This window comes from Plasmodium malariae, assembly GCF_900090045.1.
Source record: "Plasmodium malariae genome assembly, chromosome: 14".
Classification (NCBI taxonomy): domain Eukaryota; phylum Apicomplexa; class Aconoidasida; order Haemosporida; family Plasmodiidae; genus Plasmodium; species Plasmodium malariae.
In genome coordinates, this window is record NC_041788.1 from 2,834,313 (window position 1) to 2,852,754 (window position 18,442).

Below are 18,442 nucleotides of genomic sequence, written 5' to 3' on the forward strand. Positions count from 1 at the left end.
AGCTCCCTCAACGAGGTGGAGAGCACATGCACAAATACTTTTAATTGGGTAAGTAATATCCATTGAGCAGTTCGTGGTTCTCCTTAATATATTCAACCAAATGTACTTGGACATTTTCTTTAATATTTTTCGTTAAATTATTTTCCCTTTTAAATAGTTGTTCTTTTACGTAATTCCTAAATGAAGCTGTGTCCTTTACATCCTTACGTATATGTGCATATATATATAAATATAAATATATTTACATATTTATTTATATGCATATATGTATATATATGGAAAAAAAATATATATTTAACGTAAGCATGTACACAGTTGTGCATATGAAGATGTTTGGACGTATATACGACATTTATGTAAGGCATTACTTTTAGTAACAGTTTTATATCCTCCTTTATTTGTGGCAAGTTGATCATTTTTTTTTTGAGCTTTTCCTTAAACATTTGAAATCTGCAATATGGAGATGGGGATAAAAATGAGTGTAAAATTAGGGTAAAATAAATGTAGACACAAGTAGAGTTCAACTGAAGCCCCATATGTGTGTATGCCACTTTTCCTGTTCTTTTCTAATATGTTCGAAATTACTTGTAGTGAAAAATGGACTTATCTCTTTCTTCATTTAGTAAATTTAAAATATCGTATTGTGGCTCATTTTTTATGCCCTTAAGGATTACGTAAAAGTAATTTATGGACATGTTACAAAGTTTGTACAGATTATGGAAGTTAAGCTTTTCAGAGCCTGCCATTAATATTTCCAGGGAAGAAGTGTGCATGTGTACGAATGGGTGCTGCGTATTTGTGTAGTGCGTATATGTATGCACATACATATATATATACACGTGCACATGCACATAACTGCGTAAAGTGCATCTGCAGAATGATATTTTCCCTACCCAGGTAAGTGAATGAGTTTATCAAGTTAAACGAGTTAGTTGTAACTTTGCAATAATACCCTTCCGTATGAATATTTCGTGATGCCTGGAAATACTTAACATTAAAGAATTCACTTAAGTACTTTTCTTTTTTTACACTTATTTTTAATGTGTCTGTAAAAAATGCTTCATTGTATACTTCTCTTCCACTCTGATTGTTTTTATATTCTTCCTCATTCTGTGCTATGGATGAATCATGAAATTTGTACAAGTCACCAATTGAAGCTTGGAAATGATAAAAGTACAAATTGCATGGAAGACTATTAAAATATACTACAGGCATATCAAAAACCTTCAGCATTTTATAAAGATGAATGTTGTTATTTATATTTTCATTTTTCACTTCCTCCAATTCTTGCTTCGTCTCCGTCTTGATTTCCTTCTTCAATTCGTCCATTAAGTTTGGTTTAGTTACCCCCTTCATGTCTTCCCTTTCTTTTCCTCCTTTTTTTTCTTTTCCATTTTTCAAGTTAAAAATACTGTAAGATAAGGAGCATTGATCAACTGCTATTCTTAGAAAACGCTTGCTAACCAGCTTTCCTATTTCAATACTGCTATAATGTTCATGATTTAACATGTTATCTTTACTTATTCTGTATTTATTTGAAAAGGAGCACAGCTCCCCCGCGCTGAAAATAAACTTGTCATTTGTCTGAGAAGGGTGAGAAAGAAAAGGATGAAAAAGTGGGGGCATTTGTGAGTGCATATGTGTGTATACTGGGTGGTCAATGTATGTGCACACGTGGGTATATTAGATGGTCAATGTATGTGCACACGTGGGTATATTAGATGGTCAATGTATGTGCACACGTGGGTATATTAGATGGTCAATGTATGTGCACACGTGGGTATATTAGATGGTCAATGTATGTGCACACGTGAGTATATTAGATGGTCGATGTATGTGCACACGTGAGTATATTAGATGGTCAATGTATGTGCACACGTGGGTATATTAGATGGTCAATGCATACGTAAACGTATGTACGTTCTTGCGCACACGTGTTTTACTTTTTTCCCCTTTTTGCAGTGTATCACCTGGAAATTGTGGTTGACGCATATGTATTGATTGTACACGATTGAGGACTTGTTGAGAATGTAGTGCAAATGATTACTTATGTCAAATATGTAGGATGACAACAAGACTCTACATGGAATTAAAACGGTGTTTTTACAAAGATACTTGTACGTTTTAAAGATAGATTTGTCTACTTTCCTGTGTTTACAATAGCGAACTACAATATATTTTAAACGATTTTTTTTATTTTTTTTAATTGCTATAATTTGTCCATGAATTATTCGAATTTTTAAAAGATGAAATAAAAAAAATATTTTATTTAATGCATATTTTATATTTTCAAAAACTGCTTGTTTATGATAAAAATTTTTTTTCTGTATATTATTTGAAAATAGGTAGTTGTCTTTCAAGTGTCCCTCATTTTGGTAATACGTTCTGTCGTCGCTGATGTTTTTCTGGATGTTTTGGGGGCCATCTTGCTGGAAATTTTGACTATTTTTTTGGAAATGATGACTATTTTTTTGGAAATGATGATTATTTTTTTGGAAATGATGATTATTTTTTTGGAAATGATGATTATTTTCTTGGAAATGATGATTATTTTCTTGGATAGATGATGATTATTTTCTTGGAAATGATGATTATTTTCTTGGAAATGATGATTATTTTCTTGGAAATGATGATTATTTTCTTGGAAATGATGATTATTTTCTTGGAAATGATGATTATTTTCTTGGAAATGATGACTATTTTCTTGGAAATGATGACTATTTTTTTGGAAATGATGACTATTTTCTTGGAAATGATGATTATTTTCTTGGAAATGATGATTATTTTCTTGGAAATGATGATTATTTTCTTGGAAATGATGACTATTTTCTTGGAAATGATGACTATTTTCCTGGCAATGATGACTATTTTCCTGGAAAATTTCTTGACCATTTTGACTATTATGACTATTTTTCTGTGTATTTTTCCTTGCACCCCCCTTTACTCTCTTCCTGACTATTTTCTTGTCACATACATCACATGTATATGGAGAAATGATGATTAGCTTATATGTGTTTGTGTTATTCTTCAAAAAGAAATTAACCATATTAAACATATTCATATTATTGCTGTAAATAACAATATAACTAACGCAATTTTTTACAATATTCATATATTTACTTGCTTTGTCAAAATATTTTTCAAGAAAAGGATCGCTAATGCTAAAAACGCCATCAACATTTCTGTGTACGTTCATATTGGTTCCGTCCATTTTTTCCTTGCATCCGTCTTTAAGTTTTTCCTCCCCATTTCTGTCCTTCTCCTTCTCCTTCTCGTCCTCCTGTGCCAGTTCCAACCCCCTTTCCTTCTCTTTTTTCTTAGCTTTTTCCTCGTGTCCGTATGACATGCTTTCCTTTTCGCTACTCATATCATCATTCTTGTTATTAAAATGGGTACGGGTAGCATATGATTCCTTTATCTTGTTACAGTTTCTGTTCTCCTCATTTTGTACTTCACTTTGTATATTATTTTTTATGAAGCTGTTGATGGTGGTACCTTTTCTGCTGAACCCTTTGTCAATCTCATCCATTTTTCCTCTTTTTCTTTCAACCACATTGTTATCGTTGTTGTTGTCATTCTGCACAATGGCATCGCTACGTACCTCCTCCTTCTTCCCTTTGTCTTCATCATCATTATCACTCGTATCACTTGTCCGTAGACAGCTAGATGATAAAGAGGAGTAACTAGAGTACTCCTTTTCTGTGTTTCCCTCCTCTGTGTTTTCCTTTAACTCATCTCCTTTATTTCTTCTCTTTTTTTTTTTTATTCTTTTTTGTCTCACCTCCTCCTCATCTTCTTCGTTAGACTTTATCTTCTGGGCACAGTTACTATCTTTATTTTTCCTTTTATGTTTGCATGCATTGCTTTTTATTTTTTCCTTTTTATTTAACTCATTCATATTGTATTCCCTATCCGCGTAATTTGCCTGGACACCCTTAAATTTGCCCTTAAACTGGTCCGCTTCGTTCGAATCACAGCTGGAGCTCTCATGTGAGCAGTGAGGCGAGCAGTGAGGCGAGCAGTGAGGCGAGCAGTGAGGTGAGCAGTGAGGTGAGCAGTGAGGTGAGCTGTGAGGCTTTGCCTTTGACATCTCCCTTTTGGTATCATTATTACGGCCAGTCTTACTTCTAGTCCCATCGCTAACCCTTGGATGTTCGAACTCTTCGTACTTTTCGTAGTCCTTGGCCTTAACCAGGAAGTCCAACTTCTCATTTGCGTACATGACCCGTTGGTGGTGTTCAATAAAATTATAATTTTTTTTTTTACCCGCTTCGTAGCTATTTAAATTGAAGGAGTAAGTAGTGATGTCTTCTTTGTCAAAGCATATAAAGAGGTAATCATAGAATACAAAATTGTTGTTATTTAGTTCAAGTTTTTTGTTTTCTCTATCAATATTATAAACATCATCATATAATATCTTTATCCTTTGCTTTAACATAATATTTTTTAATTTCCTGTACATAAGTGAGCTTTCGAGCGAGTAGCTCTTTATGGAGTCGTATTCCTCCATACTGCTATCGTCATCATTACTTGCAATGTTATTGTAATTACCACTACCATTTCTACTGCCACTATAACTGCTAGTTCTACTGAAATGCTTATTTCTGTATGCTATGATGAGGGTTATATTATTAAATATATACTCATTGTTTACAAGGATTTTATAAAGTACACATAAACACATATCGTTAATACCCCAAAGGACTAAATTATGATCAATGTTAATACATTTCTTTGAACACATTTGTTTTGTCAACAATAAATATTTTTTATGACATCCTTTTTTCCTCTTGGATGCTTTCATTTCTTCTTTATATTCATCAAACACATTTCCCTTTTTAAAAATACTCACACTGTTATCTTTTTCGTTTAAGAATTTAAAGTGGTTATACACCTCTCTATAGATGTTGTCCTCTACTGACACATGGCAAGAACACGATTTCGTCAGCCTGAAAAGGAAGCGAGCGTTCGCGCTAATGAGAACACGTATATGTGCTTATAAATGTATATATACACCATACATATACATATATACCAAAATATTCGCTCAAACGTAAGCAAAAGTACACCCACATATGCATATATACCCAAATATGAACACAATTAGTAGCAAAAAGTACACCCATACAATGCAACAACAAAGCATGCAGCTTTTGGTTCTTTCATTTTACACTAATATGTTATGTATAATCTTTTTATCGTAATATTTGAAAATAATTATGGAGGAAAAAAAGTAAAGTAGAAAGTGCTTAGTTTCTTCATTGTCGCTTTGAAGAATTATATTTTTAAAATTGAAATATTTCGTTTTATAGTAAAAGTCAATATTGTTAAGTAGACATCCTGACGTTATGTTTATTATTTTGCTTCCACACCTACTCACAAATATATAATAATTATTTGATCGATAGAAGTCCAGCTCTGAGAAGGGAAAAAATAATATGACAGTTATGTCCTTCCAAGCGCTTGTATATGCACACATACATGCACCCATACATTTCCAAATACATTTCCAGATACATGTCCAAATACATGCACATATACACTTCCAAATACATTCCCAAATGCATGCACACATATATGCATATATATTTATACATACATACATGCACATGTATACGGCCCTATGCGTGCAACGCAGCCGCTTATCTTTGTCTCATCTGACCTGGAAACGAACCCGCGGGGTGCTTAACCGGGTTGTTGCTGTTCCCCCCCGTCTTGCAATATTCCTTAAGAGACAAAATAATTTCATTAATTTTGTTCTTCTCAGAATGATTAATACCATCTAGTAGTTTCCGAACCTCATCTTCATCACTTAGTTTCATGTAATCCGTTGACGGGGGTAAGAATAAAGTGTATTTATTTAATACATATAAAGACTCCAAAATATTAGCTTTTTTTTTTTTCTTAACTCTATTGAAATAGTTTAATATATAAGGAATATTTCCCCTTTCGTTATTAGTGGCAATAATATAGTCGACTTCGTCATAGTACTTTTCTATTTTTAGTAAAACGTCCTTACAGTTGTTCCAGTACTGGTATAAGTGGTTTGGATGAGGGAAAAAAAAAAAAAAAAATATATATATGAGGTGTAATGTGCACAGAAAAAGTGCGAGTAGAACTGCACATGGGTAAAATTCAAGGTGTAATATACACGGGTAAAACACAATGAGAAGTGTACACTATATTGTTCATGTGATGCTAATAAGGGGAATGCATTTTGCATGTGCCCTATGACGTTATCTTTACATCCAGAAAACAAATGATACAATGTCTTCTCATCATTTAGATTTACCTTATCATTCAAAATAAACATGTTAAGAGAAAAGGCATTTTTGTCCTTATCGATTAGGTTAGATAACCAGTCGATATGTTTGTACTTACATATAAAATAATTTTTCTTTATATTTACTAATTCGTCCAAGTGTAGCTGTGAGCATGTAGAGGGGTGATACAGGTGGACAAAAAGAAAAAAAAAAAAAAATAGATATGAGATATGAGAAACAATAAAATAAATTGAAATGAAGTAAAATGAAATAAAAAAATTAATTAATGAATAAATTAATGAAAAAATTAATGAATAAATTAATGAAAAAATTAAAGAAAAAATTAAAGAAAAAATTAATGAAAAAATTAATGAAAAAATTAATGAAAAAATTAATGAAAAAATTAATAGAAGAAAAATCATGCCCTTACTTTAAAAGAAACGCAGTCGAACATGGTCGACTCCTCCACTGTAACTAACTCGTACAAGTCGAGGAACAAAAACAGAAGTATTATTTCGTTCTGAAATGTGTAAAGAGATGAGAGAGAAAAGTGTGTTCATGTAGGTGTATGTATATATATATATATATGTACAAATGTTACGCAGAACCTTGTCTTACTGACACGTTAACATGTTCATTTATTTCTCCTTTTTTTTTTTTTTTTTTTTTTCTATCCTTACCTTTTTAAACGTCTCCGGGTATATATTTTGAAGTAATAAAAAAATATCGTAGTACGAGAGGTTTATAACTTCCTTAAAATTTCTGTCGGGTTTCTTTTTCCCACCATCGTGGTTAAACTTGATTATATTTATTTTGCTGCCACCTATTAAATTATAAGGATCAATATATTCAACCATGTATATATATATGTATGCACATATACGTACGTGTGGACACTATGCAAATATGCAATACCATTTTCAAATCCCTCGTCGCTTTTCGCCCCCTCCTTTTTCTTTTTTATCTTTTCGTATATTTTTTTGTACGTCTTGTCCTTGTTAAAATTAAAATATAATATCTCAATTTTTTCGAAATTCTTGTGAAACTTTTTGCTCACTTTCTCGATCTGATTCAAAAAAATAAAATAAAATAAAAAAATAAAAGGTGTTACAACATGTGTTACTAGAGTATTAACAGGAGTCGTTCCTTTAAGAAATGAAGCATATGATCACATGCATATACCCATATATACATGTTTACACGCACGCACACATACATACATACATTTACATATTTATGCATTTGTAAACGAATTTGCATCCTTTGCACATACGTCGGAAAAGCTGATATGGGAATACAAATATAATAATTTTTTTAAGAGAGAGATGTTGACATTATTGCCATCGGAGTCTTGTTTGTTGTGTTCGTAATCATACTGAAGCTGTTTTTAAAAATTAAATGAACAGCATGTACATATGAAAACATATGTATTGCACAATAATGGAGTGACGAAACAATGATATGCACCCAATCTACATTCACTGAGTAAGCGGTACTACATTTTACGCATGTGCTTATGTAGTACGCGTATGTAATTAAGCATGGGTGCGTATTCTTATACATGTTTGTGCTTTATTTTATTTTATTATATTATTCTGTTTCCTTCTACATACGTGGTTGTAAATACTCCTTATCACAGTTCTTGTGTCTAAATTTTTCTTAACAAAATAATCGGCGTAGATTTCCACGTCATCAATTAAATGCTCATTTAAGAAGCCGTAGATAACTGCATCGTTGATTTCATATCTCTTATGTAAATCGTTCAGATTTTCTATTCTTATTTTCTTCAAAATGAATTGCTTAAATTCTATAAACAAGTATTTCTTTTTTTTTTTGTTTAACGTTTTTGTTCCTTCCTTGTATGATGTCTAAAAAAAAAAAAGAAAAAAAAAAAATAAATAATCCACACAAAAAATGTTAGAGCCATGCGTACCTACACGATTGACCTATGTAATTACGGTTGTTCGTTGTAGCAACTCTTTTGATATTTCTAACTGGTTTGTTTATTTGCTGTCTTTATGCTCTCGCTGCTAATACTGCTAATGCTGCTAATGCTGCTAATACTGCCTATAAGCACTTGCTTCTAATACATCCTTTATGTACTCCCTTTTTGCAGTTTTTTTGAGACTATTTCCCGCTACATGGGGTGCATGAGCAACACTTACCAGAGCTGGAGCTATGTCAGTATAAAATTCATTTTTCAGGAGGTAGTTATAGTTCTTCAAATTGTAAAGCTTGACTAGTATATTCACATCTATATTTTTCTTTAACCATATAAACCCTATGATTTTTTTCTTACTATTTAGTACTGTTAATAATATATCATCTTTTTTTTTTTTTTCAATAATATCATAGATAAGATAGTGATTTGTTTCCTCTACATCTTGTCGGGAATATCTCTTAAACAGTTCATGTAAATCATATATATCAGAACTACAAGTTAAACGCAGGAAAATTTTACTAACATATGAGTATTTATTTAGCAGGAAAAGATGTTTGTACTCACTTTTTAGTAGTAGATCGTTTTCTAGATCTACTACTATCCCATGAGTAGTATGTAATAACTCTTCTTTCAGTGTTAAATTGTTATCTTTTAAAAATACTAATATGAATACTAAATCCTCAAACGAACGAAACAAATATGAAAAGAGAGAATCATAATAACTCACATGATCAGTTAACAGCAAATTTACTATTAGCGTATTATTACTATTAACATTTGATATGATATTATGCTTCTTTATATGCAATGATAAGGAGTAATAGAAATCTTCTAAAATAAACTCCTTATTTTTTACAATATCTTTTTTATAGGATGAAGACAGCTCATAATCAAGAGAAGCAATACCCAAAATATTCTTCTCCTTTTCATTATCAATTTTCCTTTTTTCAAATATTGTTATACAAATAGATGAATACTGAACTGTGTTAATTATTTCGGAGTAAGCTGATTTAGACAGGCAGCTATTCCTTTGGATCTCATATGACTCCTCTTTATTCTGAGCAATATTATTTAAAGCATAAACTACATACTCATCAACAAATTTGCACTTATCTTTCAATCGCATCAAATGTTTGTGTTTGTAAAATTTAAACGTGTATTCCATTTTTTAATTTTTACTTTTGATCTTCATCTACGAATATTTAGCGCCCTCCTTAGGGGGACTGTACGACAACGTGCACCTCAAGGAGGTCCAAGAAGGTACAAGAAGTCCTCAAAACACGCATAAACGCATCAGAACACGGCGTAGGCACTAACCTAACTTACAAGTATGTAAAAAACATATTATAAAATATTCCATAACGCGCTATTCACCCCAAGTTATTCACTCCTACTAGTAGTACTATCTCTAATCGAATTACGGATCGCGAAATACAGTAAGGGGAAATATTTTAAAAACATGAATGATAAAAGAAGCCCATAAAAGTAGTATATTCAATCTTAATTATGCATGTTAAGACAGAAATATTTATGCTTTTTTCCCTTTTTTCTTTTTTCTTTTTTCTTTTTTTTTTTTTTTCTTCTAAATTAGCACTGATAAGGCTAAATGATAAACTGATGTTTTACTGTTCATTTGTTTGCTTGTTTGATTCTTTTTCTTTTTTTCCCATTTACGCACAGTAAGCGCGTTTTTTTGATTACTCTGCGTGTGCCGCTTATTCTATGTAATTAGCTATAATACCTTTTCGATGGTACGTTTTGGACATTTAACAAATAATTAGCGCACTGCATGTATTAGCAAATACATACTTAAGTAATAAATATGGAAGAGAAAAAAAAAAAAAAAAAAAAGGAAAGGAAAGAAAAGAAAAGAAAAGAAAAAGGGAAAGAAAAAAGAAAGAAAAAAAGGAAGGAAAAAAAAAAAGAAAAAAAGGAAAGAAAAATGAAAGAAAAAAAGAAAGGAGGAAAAACTAAAAAACACAAAACAAAACATAAGAATATTCATATAACAAATACTATACAAGGATAATAATTTAAAATTTTTTTAAAATGCAGAAACAAAGTGGTACATCATGTTTATAATGGAATTCCTTTTCCTACTTATAATTTTTATATTGTCACTTTGCATTTAATTATTATGAAAAAATTGCGCACAGTTACCCTCGTACATATAATTGACCTATACACGCATATGTACATATATATATGCACACATTTATATATTTATGATAACACACACAGTCGAGTGCGAACATTGACATAAGCATCTTCTGGACTATTGCTAATTTAAATAGTAACATCATTCTATAAAAAGTGCTAAATAATTAAAGGATTAGCCATTTTTAATTTTTTTTTGAAGCCTCTCTTCATTTTCAATCATTTCCTGCAGTATCCTCTTCGTGTTTTCTATTACGTTCAAGTTCGAGTTTTCGTCTTTTTCTATCTCCTTAACTCCCCTGTGCGAACTCCTGAAGTGAGAAACGAGGAACAAGCGAATGTGATGCGTGTAACTAGGCAGTGAACACAGAAAAAAATATGAACAGTTAAACAAGTAGCTTAATACAATTCAAAAGAATGAACTAGCACTTCTAGTTAATAATATTACGTAAATATGCTTAGGACGCTTCTTTTTATTCTTATCATGTCTCTGAAGGTGTGCTCGTTTCCATGCAATGCTTCAAATTCTCTCCAATCCTGAGGGGGGTGGGGAAAATACAAAATATGAAGAAAAATGCAGAAAAGGCTCGAAAAAAAAAAAAAAATAAAAAAAAAAAATAAACATGACAGAAAAAAGCTCGAAAAGAAAAAAAATATGTACACGAATGGATACACCAACAGTCTAATACAATCTTAACGCTCATTGTGTCAAGGTTTGCAACCTGGTAAAACTTCGAATAGGCCAATGGATTAGTAAACTGAGCCGTGTAAATGTAAAGCGCCCTGACACGCTCATATTCGTTTAACTTATATTCCATGTCAATATATAACAAACAAATTTCTCTCGCCTATAAATATTTGACAAAAAAACGAAATGACAATCAAAAAAAAAAAAAAAAGAAAAAATTTGTAAGTTCATTTTTATGCGTTTGAAGAACATATGTGCATGTGTTTACATCGTCATCCTTTAGCGTTTGAATAGCCTCCTCAAATGCTTCCCTGGCTTTGTGAACTCCATAGGATTTGGATATCTAAAGGGAGCACGGGAAAAAAAAAATATAAAGTAAAAAATAAAATATATGCATATGTATGCATTTATATTTGTATTTGTGTATGCATTTATATTTGTATTTGTGTATGCATTTATATTTGTATTTGTGTATGCATTTATGTATGTACACCTTGGCACTCGAGAAAGAATGCTGGAACATTACTAACCTTCCAAATGAACATCTTATAAAATGTAGCTTTGTCCTTTTCCTCCAGAAAGGGAATAGCCTCTTTATAAATACTCAGTGAATTCTTCAAAAAGCCATAATTTTCTTCAAATAAAGCATACATGAAAAAAATATACTTAGCAAATTCTTTTGGAATATACGTTTTGTTGTCAATACCATAAATAGCTTGTTTAAACAGTTCACGCACATATGAAATATTTTTGTCTTTATATCTCTCAATGTATTTATTAATATAATTGGCATAAATGGGGTATAAATAAGGGTAGTGAAATATAGAAATAGCTTTCTCGTAAATTTTAAAACATTCATTAAAGTATTTATGTGTGTACAGAAAATTAGCAAAGGACAAAACCATTTTCACAGTAATACTTTTTGCATGATACAAAACATCAAACATGCTTATGGACGTTTCAACTGTGCCGTAATTTATTTCCATATCAAGAATTAAGCACATCAATTTGGTTGAGTTTAGAAGGTTAAACTCGGTATGTGCGAGCACATCGCCATCAGTACTGTCCCGTAGACCTCTACTGTAAATACTGATTGCATTGTTTTCCCCGCTTCTACTAGTATTGTGCACATTAAATGTAGTTCCATTTTCTGCTTTCCCTTTAAAGGATTTTCCTCTGCCAATATCAATAGCCAACCTGGCTACATTCAACGCTTCCTTGTAATTTGCTTGCAGTAATTCTAGTTCAACCCATGAGCAAAATATATTTGCCATTTCGTTGACATTTTTGAAATTTTTTTCTTTTATAGCTCTATGGAAAACCTTTACAGATTCGTCATATTTGTTCCTGTTATAATAGTAGTATGCATAACTAATATATACATCACTCAATCTCCCTATGTATTCATTATGCTCAAAATGTATTAAACACTTGTTGAAGAGATCTACTTTATCAGTATCATTTGCAACTGCATCAATTTTGCTTAACCATATGTACACATTATTTTTATTGTTTTTCAGTTTAATATCAGCTATAAATATTTTCCTTACATCCAAAAGGTAGTTTATTTTTTCCATATACAAATCGATTACAAAATCATCATTTGGTTTTATTCCCTCTGAAATTAGTTCATTGTCTATTGCTTCTTTCTCCTCTTCAACATATAAATCACTTGTGCTAGTATTCCTTTTTTCCTCTTGTTGATTTATTTTCAAATCTATCAACACCTTCAACGTTTCAATGTAGTTTTCAAAAAGAATTGAAAAGTCATTAACTGTGTAACATTCTGATATCCCCTCTTCATATGAATCCATAGCCTTATTCCATCTACCCTCGTACACATAATTATTTGCTAATAGAATGAAAATAGATGTAACATTTTCATAATTTTTAAAAATATTTATATTTTTTTTCAAAATTTCCATAACGTCATTATTTAAAACTTTAGCTGAACTAATTAAATTAAATATTTCTTTATATAAATCATATTTTGATTTATTTCCTAAATCTAACGTCTCCTCTTCACAATTAAGTATATAAAAAAAAGTACCTATTGCATGTTTATACATTTTATATTTTACATAATGATCAAATAAAAATATGACTTGTTCAGGATAAATTGTTATATATCTTTTAATATATTCATAATTAATTAACTTATTGTTTATTTTCTCATTATATTCTAATTGATAAAACCATAAATCTTCATGTTGATTTAAAAAAACATTCTGTAAAGAGCGATTGAATACTTCTCTTATCTTTTGAACTTTCCTTTGAATATATAAAAATTGAATGTACATAATATAGATGGACTTAAAATGGTACATATATAATAGACACTTTTCAAAAATCGCATTCACTTGTTCATATTCTCTTCTGTTATCGTAATAGACATCCTTTATCATCTCTATGCTATCTCTTATGTAGTTATACCACAGCTTGAAGCTGAACGGGAAGTACTTCAGAACAACTTGGTAAATTCTGCGCAAGTAGTACTCCTTCGTGCGCGCACTGCCATTGCTACTGTTATTTTCATCTTCATCGCTGCTCTGCTCTTTACCATACCCACGTGCTTTAACCTCACCCACATCATAATCCTGTTCTTCCTCCTCATAACCTAGCTTTTCCTGTTCGTGCTCCTCCTCATCATCCTCATTTCCAATATGTGAACACCCTAACTGGACAGTACTATCATAATACATGATGCCCTTTTTTAGACCCCCCTTTACGTTACTCTTTCTACCTCCATTTATTAACTCTGTCAAACAGTACTCCACGATATTGTTCTCTGTTTCCAACACGTTGAGCTTATCTTTTTTTAAATGTATATCGTACATATTTAAAACATACAAATTGTTTTCCTTCTTTATATTCTTTTCCTTAAATTTATTAATATATAAAAATAAGTATTTTGTAGACACTTTTTCTAAATTGCTCTTTATATCTATTTCAATACTTTTCAAATAATTCTCATTTTCTGTATTTTTGTAACTGTTTATAAACTTATTACTGTAATTCATCTCATCGACAAAATAATCTTTTTCTTCATAAAACGCTTCCTCCCTCGAGGTAACATTGTTCTCGTTAAAAAATAAATCATCATAGTCGTACAACTCTCCGTACAGTTCCATTATGCTGCTATTACTTGTGTACATTCACATATATATTTATATATATGTATAATACCATGCACGTATAACGCTACATAAGCGTAATACCATATATATACAATATTATATATGTATATTACTATATATTTGTAATATCATACATATGTATAATATTATATATTATTTTGCCCCATGTTGACATTCTTTTTATAGCCTTTTCAAAACGAGTACTTCATAGGGGCATGGCATCCACAGGATGATGCATAATATACGAGCAAGAGTTATAAAAAGTAAAAATTAAATTAAGTAAAAATTAAATTAAGTTAAAATAAAATAAATATTTGGTATAAATAAAATTAAATAAACATAAAATATATTAAAAATAAAAGATCCTATATTTTCTACTACTACGCCCGGTGTTACCTTTTACTCTTCTGAATATATAGAACTTTTATTCTTTTCTTGTTTTGCTCTCATTCGATTTTGTAACAAATTGTGAGATTGTAAAAATATTTGTATGTACGCCCTATGTACATCGGGTATAAATATGCATACGCCACTGCTTTTCTGTATGCTACATTTGGAAAAGAGTTAACTGTTCATTCTATCTTTTTAATTTTTCAAATTTCCTCCATATATAGATAAAGTAACAAGTAAAAAAAAAAAAAGAAAAAAGAAGACGAAGATGAAAAAGTAAAAAGTTAAGTGAAAGGTAAGGAACGCTTAAAATTTTTGGGTTACCGTTTGCTCCTCGACCGTTTTAATACCAATTATACCTACTTATCTCTATTTTTCGTCCTATTTTTTTTTTTTTTTTTTGAATAAAGCTCCCTTTAAAATTTATTTTTTTCGATAGAGCAACAAAATGGTGCGGGTGTAAATATGTAAAAGTATTCAAAGTATTCAAAAAGCTATACATATAGTAGTATTTGTATATATATATATATATTATATATATACGCATAAATACATATCCGTTTAGGTATTTAAATTTATATACACTTAAGTACAAATATGTTCATTCATATACGTACATAAATACAGTGGAACTATGCACTTTTTTTTTTATTTATTTATTTTTTTTTTTTAAAAAGAGGAAGAAAAAAATTTCCGTGTTAATCTTAAGCAAAAAATAATAATGCGCATTTTCCCCTTTTATGTTACTATTCAAAGAAAAAGCTGTATATTAAAAATGTAAATATGCACAAGTATAAATAAGCCTCAATTTAGCCTTTTTTTTTTTTTTTTTTTTTTCTTTAAGTTAAAAGATTTCGCGTTTAAGGTAAATTGAAAAGACTATTTTAAGTACATGGCATGTGCATTTATACACGGATATATGTATATAATAATATACGTATGCATGTGTAAATATTTACATATACACCTACACATATATAACAGTAAGGGGTAAAAAATTACTCATATATGCTTACATATTTGTATATAACATATATACTTGGTAAAATTATAAAGCATTTGCCAGTCAGGGTAGCCATATACCGTAGTGAGCATTTAGGGACGTATGTTTTTGCCTCTTCCGTTTTGAAAAATATATGCATACTTACGTGCACATATATATGCATGTATGTATGGGTAAACATATACGCATGTATGTATGGGTAAACATATACGCATGTATGTATGGGTAAACATATACGCATGTATGTATGGGTAAACATATACGCATGTATGTATGGGTAAACATATACGCATGTATGTATGGGTAAACATGTACGCATGTATGTATGGGTAAACACATACGCATATATATATGGGTAAAACATATACGCATGTATACACATGGGTAAGTATGTGTACGAGTTTGATCTGGTCTATTTCCTTTGCGCAATAAACTAACAAACATGTCGGACGCCTTATACAATGATTACAAGAACAATTGCTATGAATATATGAAGACAGTATCGTATACTGAGAAGATAATAAAGGATAACAACTCAGATCAGAACAAGTTACTAAATATTTATGAAAAAGCAATAAATAGTGCCGAAAATATGTTTAAGCGAATGCAGCTTGAGGTAGAGACAAATACAATGATAACAAACAAATATGATGAACTGAATGATATACAAAAAGAAATTACGGAATATAAAGTAAAATTAAAAAAATTTAAAGAAGAATTCTTCGAAAGAGATAAAATAAATATAGAAATGACAAACAATTATGATGACCGTATACTGTTACTAAGTGATGTAGACATATTAGAAAAAGGGGATGTGTATATCAATCAATCCAAAATTTTAATGAGCAATACAGAATATATTAGTAATGATGTTATGAATAATTTAAATAAACAAAGAGAATATATAAAAAAAAATTTATCCAATATTTCTTTTATATCAGATAAATTAAATGATGCTAAAAAAATTATGAAAAATTTAAAAAATAAAGATCTTTTTAATAAATATAGATTATATATTATATTTATTTTTATAATTCTAACCTTTTCTTTAATTACTTGTATAAAATACAACAGGTATATAAAAAGCACCGAACGTTCTACTGTTCAACCAGAGGGAAAGCCTACAACACATTTTATCGGTAGCAGAAATGAACTGAAAATTTTTAACGATAAAAAGGGAGACAGCGAAGGCAATATAAGCAGTGTTAGCAATGCAAGCGGCATGCAAAATGTGAGCAATGGAAGAAACATGGAAAATGTAAACAATGTAAGCGGCTTGGAAAACGTTAGCAGTGTAAGCGGCTTGGAAAACGTTAGCAATGAGAGCAACGCAAAAAATGAGTTCCATCAAATGCATACGATGGATGAAACAAATAGTATCGTATACGATTTTGTTGAGAAAAAGGACACACAGAAACATATCAAAGGGGGAAATGCCATTGACACAATATCGTCAAGTGATAAAAATAGTATTGATCATGAGCTTTTATTTGAATCAAATAAAGGGGAAGAAAAGTACGTAAGTAATAATATACATATGAATGCAAATAATAGAGGGGGAAACAGTCACCCCCTTTCCCATATAAATAACAGTAATGGAGTGGAAGAAAATCAACCTAGTGATCATACCAATCATAGAGAAGTTGGAGGAGGGGAAGGTACGATTTTAAGTTCTACTGTGCAGGGCTATAAAAACGAAAAAGGTGAAGGATTGTACTTAGATAGTAAAGAAAAGCAAAAACAAGTGAGCAAACCGAAATGAAATATTAAATTGAACATTGCAAATAATGTGTAACACAAAGGAAGGAGAAAATGTGAAAGTAAAAATTTATGAACATGTCAGGTGAAATGTGTGAGGTAATATGAATATACTTGTTTATATTTTTCAACAAGCCATGGTAATAGCAAATCGTAAGAAACTTCATAATTGTAATAGTTACATTATTAATAAAGTTGCACAAGATTATCGGTGGAAAAAATATATGTGAAAAATAGCCCTAATGGTTGTTGTTTTTTCTGCGCACATATAATATGTATTTACACCCCAGCAGTTGTGTATTAATTATTGTTTTTCTACATTGTTTACCGTTTCTCCTTATTTTTTTACTGTGTCTCTTTATTTTTTACTGTGTCTCTTTATTTTTTATTGTTTCTCTGTATTTTTACTATTTTTCTTTATTTTTTATTGTTTCTCTGTATTTTTACTATTTTTCTTTGTTATTTATATTCTTTTCACCCCACATTTATATTATATATAATACTTACTGCATATAAAAATATAGTCTGCATAACTCTTTTCTTAATACTGTACATGAGTTGAATTCCCGTAAACTTTTTTTAAAAATAATTTTTTTTTTTTATGAAAAGTATAAATTGAATCTTACGTAGTATTTGTTATAAAAGAAGGGAAGCAGATTAACTAACATGTTAACATATAATTCCATTTAAAATAATTTTGTATCCATAACTATTATTTTTTTGTGGAAGGAAGTCTATGAAGAGTATATTTCTTTTTTATAAGAGAGTTTGTTTCATTTTTCCTTTTAACTGTGTGCACTTTTTTAATTAACCTTGGCATTATAATTATTTTGTGCCCCATTTTGTCTCTTCATTTTTATACCATATATTTTTTGCTCTTTTTCACTTGTCATTCAGGAGTTAAAATATGGCATACTTCCGTTGTCCATGCATATATATATACTATATATATACATTCATGCATATACACACACACATATTATATATATATATATATATATATATATACATAATATTTACGATAGTGATAAACCTACACCGTTTTACAATTCGCACGTTGTTCAATTATAATAATGCTCTTATATAATCAGCACTGTTTCAGGT

At 30.2% G+C, this 18,442-nt stretch overlaps 3 protein-coding genes across 3 annotated transcripts; 1 reads left to right on the top strand and 2 right to left on the bottom strand.

Moving 5' to 3' along the window:
• Positions 1–40: 40 nt before the first annotated feature.
• On the bottom strand, positions 41–9,370 carry PmUG01_14070000 (conserved Plasmodium protein, unknown function; the record flags this gene model as incomplete). Its single annotated transcript, XM_029008289.1, has 15 exons — positions 41–193; positions 369–450; positions 586–739; positions 894–1,584; positions 1,944–2,167; positions 2,383–4,949; positions 5,172–5,418; positions 5,663–6,032; positions 6,236–6,427; positions 6,694–6,783; positions 6,944–7,086; positions 7,179–7,329; positions 7,537–7,644; positions 7,877–8,131; positions 8,429–9,370. The coding sequence occupies 15 exons, from the start codon at positions 9,368–9,370 to the stop codon at positions 41–43; spliced, it is 6,369 nt and encodes a 2,122-aa protein (XP_028864593.1).
• Positions 9,371–10,537: 1,167 nt separating this feature from the next.
• Positions 10,538–14,181, bottom strand: XAB2 (pre-mRNA-splicing factor SYF1, putative; the record flags this gene model as incomplete). The annotated part of the gene is made up of 5 exons (XM_029008290.1): positions 10,538–10,673; positions 10,811–10,899; positions 11,052–11,120; positions 11,319–11,393; positions 11,581–14,181. The coding sequence occupies 5 exons, from the start codon at positions 14,179–14,181 to the stop codon at positions 10,538–10,540; spliced, it is 2,970 nt and encodes a 989-aa protein (XP_028864594.1).
• A 1,841-nt stretch (positions 14,182–16,022) lies between these two features.
• On the top strand, positions 16,023–17,342 carry PmUG01_14070200 (vesicle transport v-SNARE protein VTI1, putative; the record flags this gene model as incomplete). The annotated part of the gene is made up of 1 exon (XM_029008291.1): positions 16,023–17,342. The coding sequence occupies one exon, from the start codon at positions 16,023–16,025 to the stop codon at positions 17,340–17,342; it is 1,320 nt and encodes a 439-aa protein (XP_028864595.1).
• Between the last annotated feature and the right edge of the window lie 1,100 nt (positions 17,343–18,442).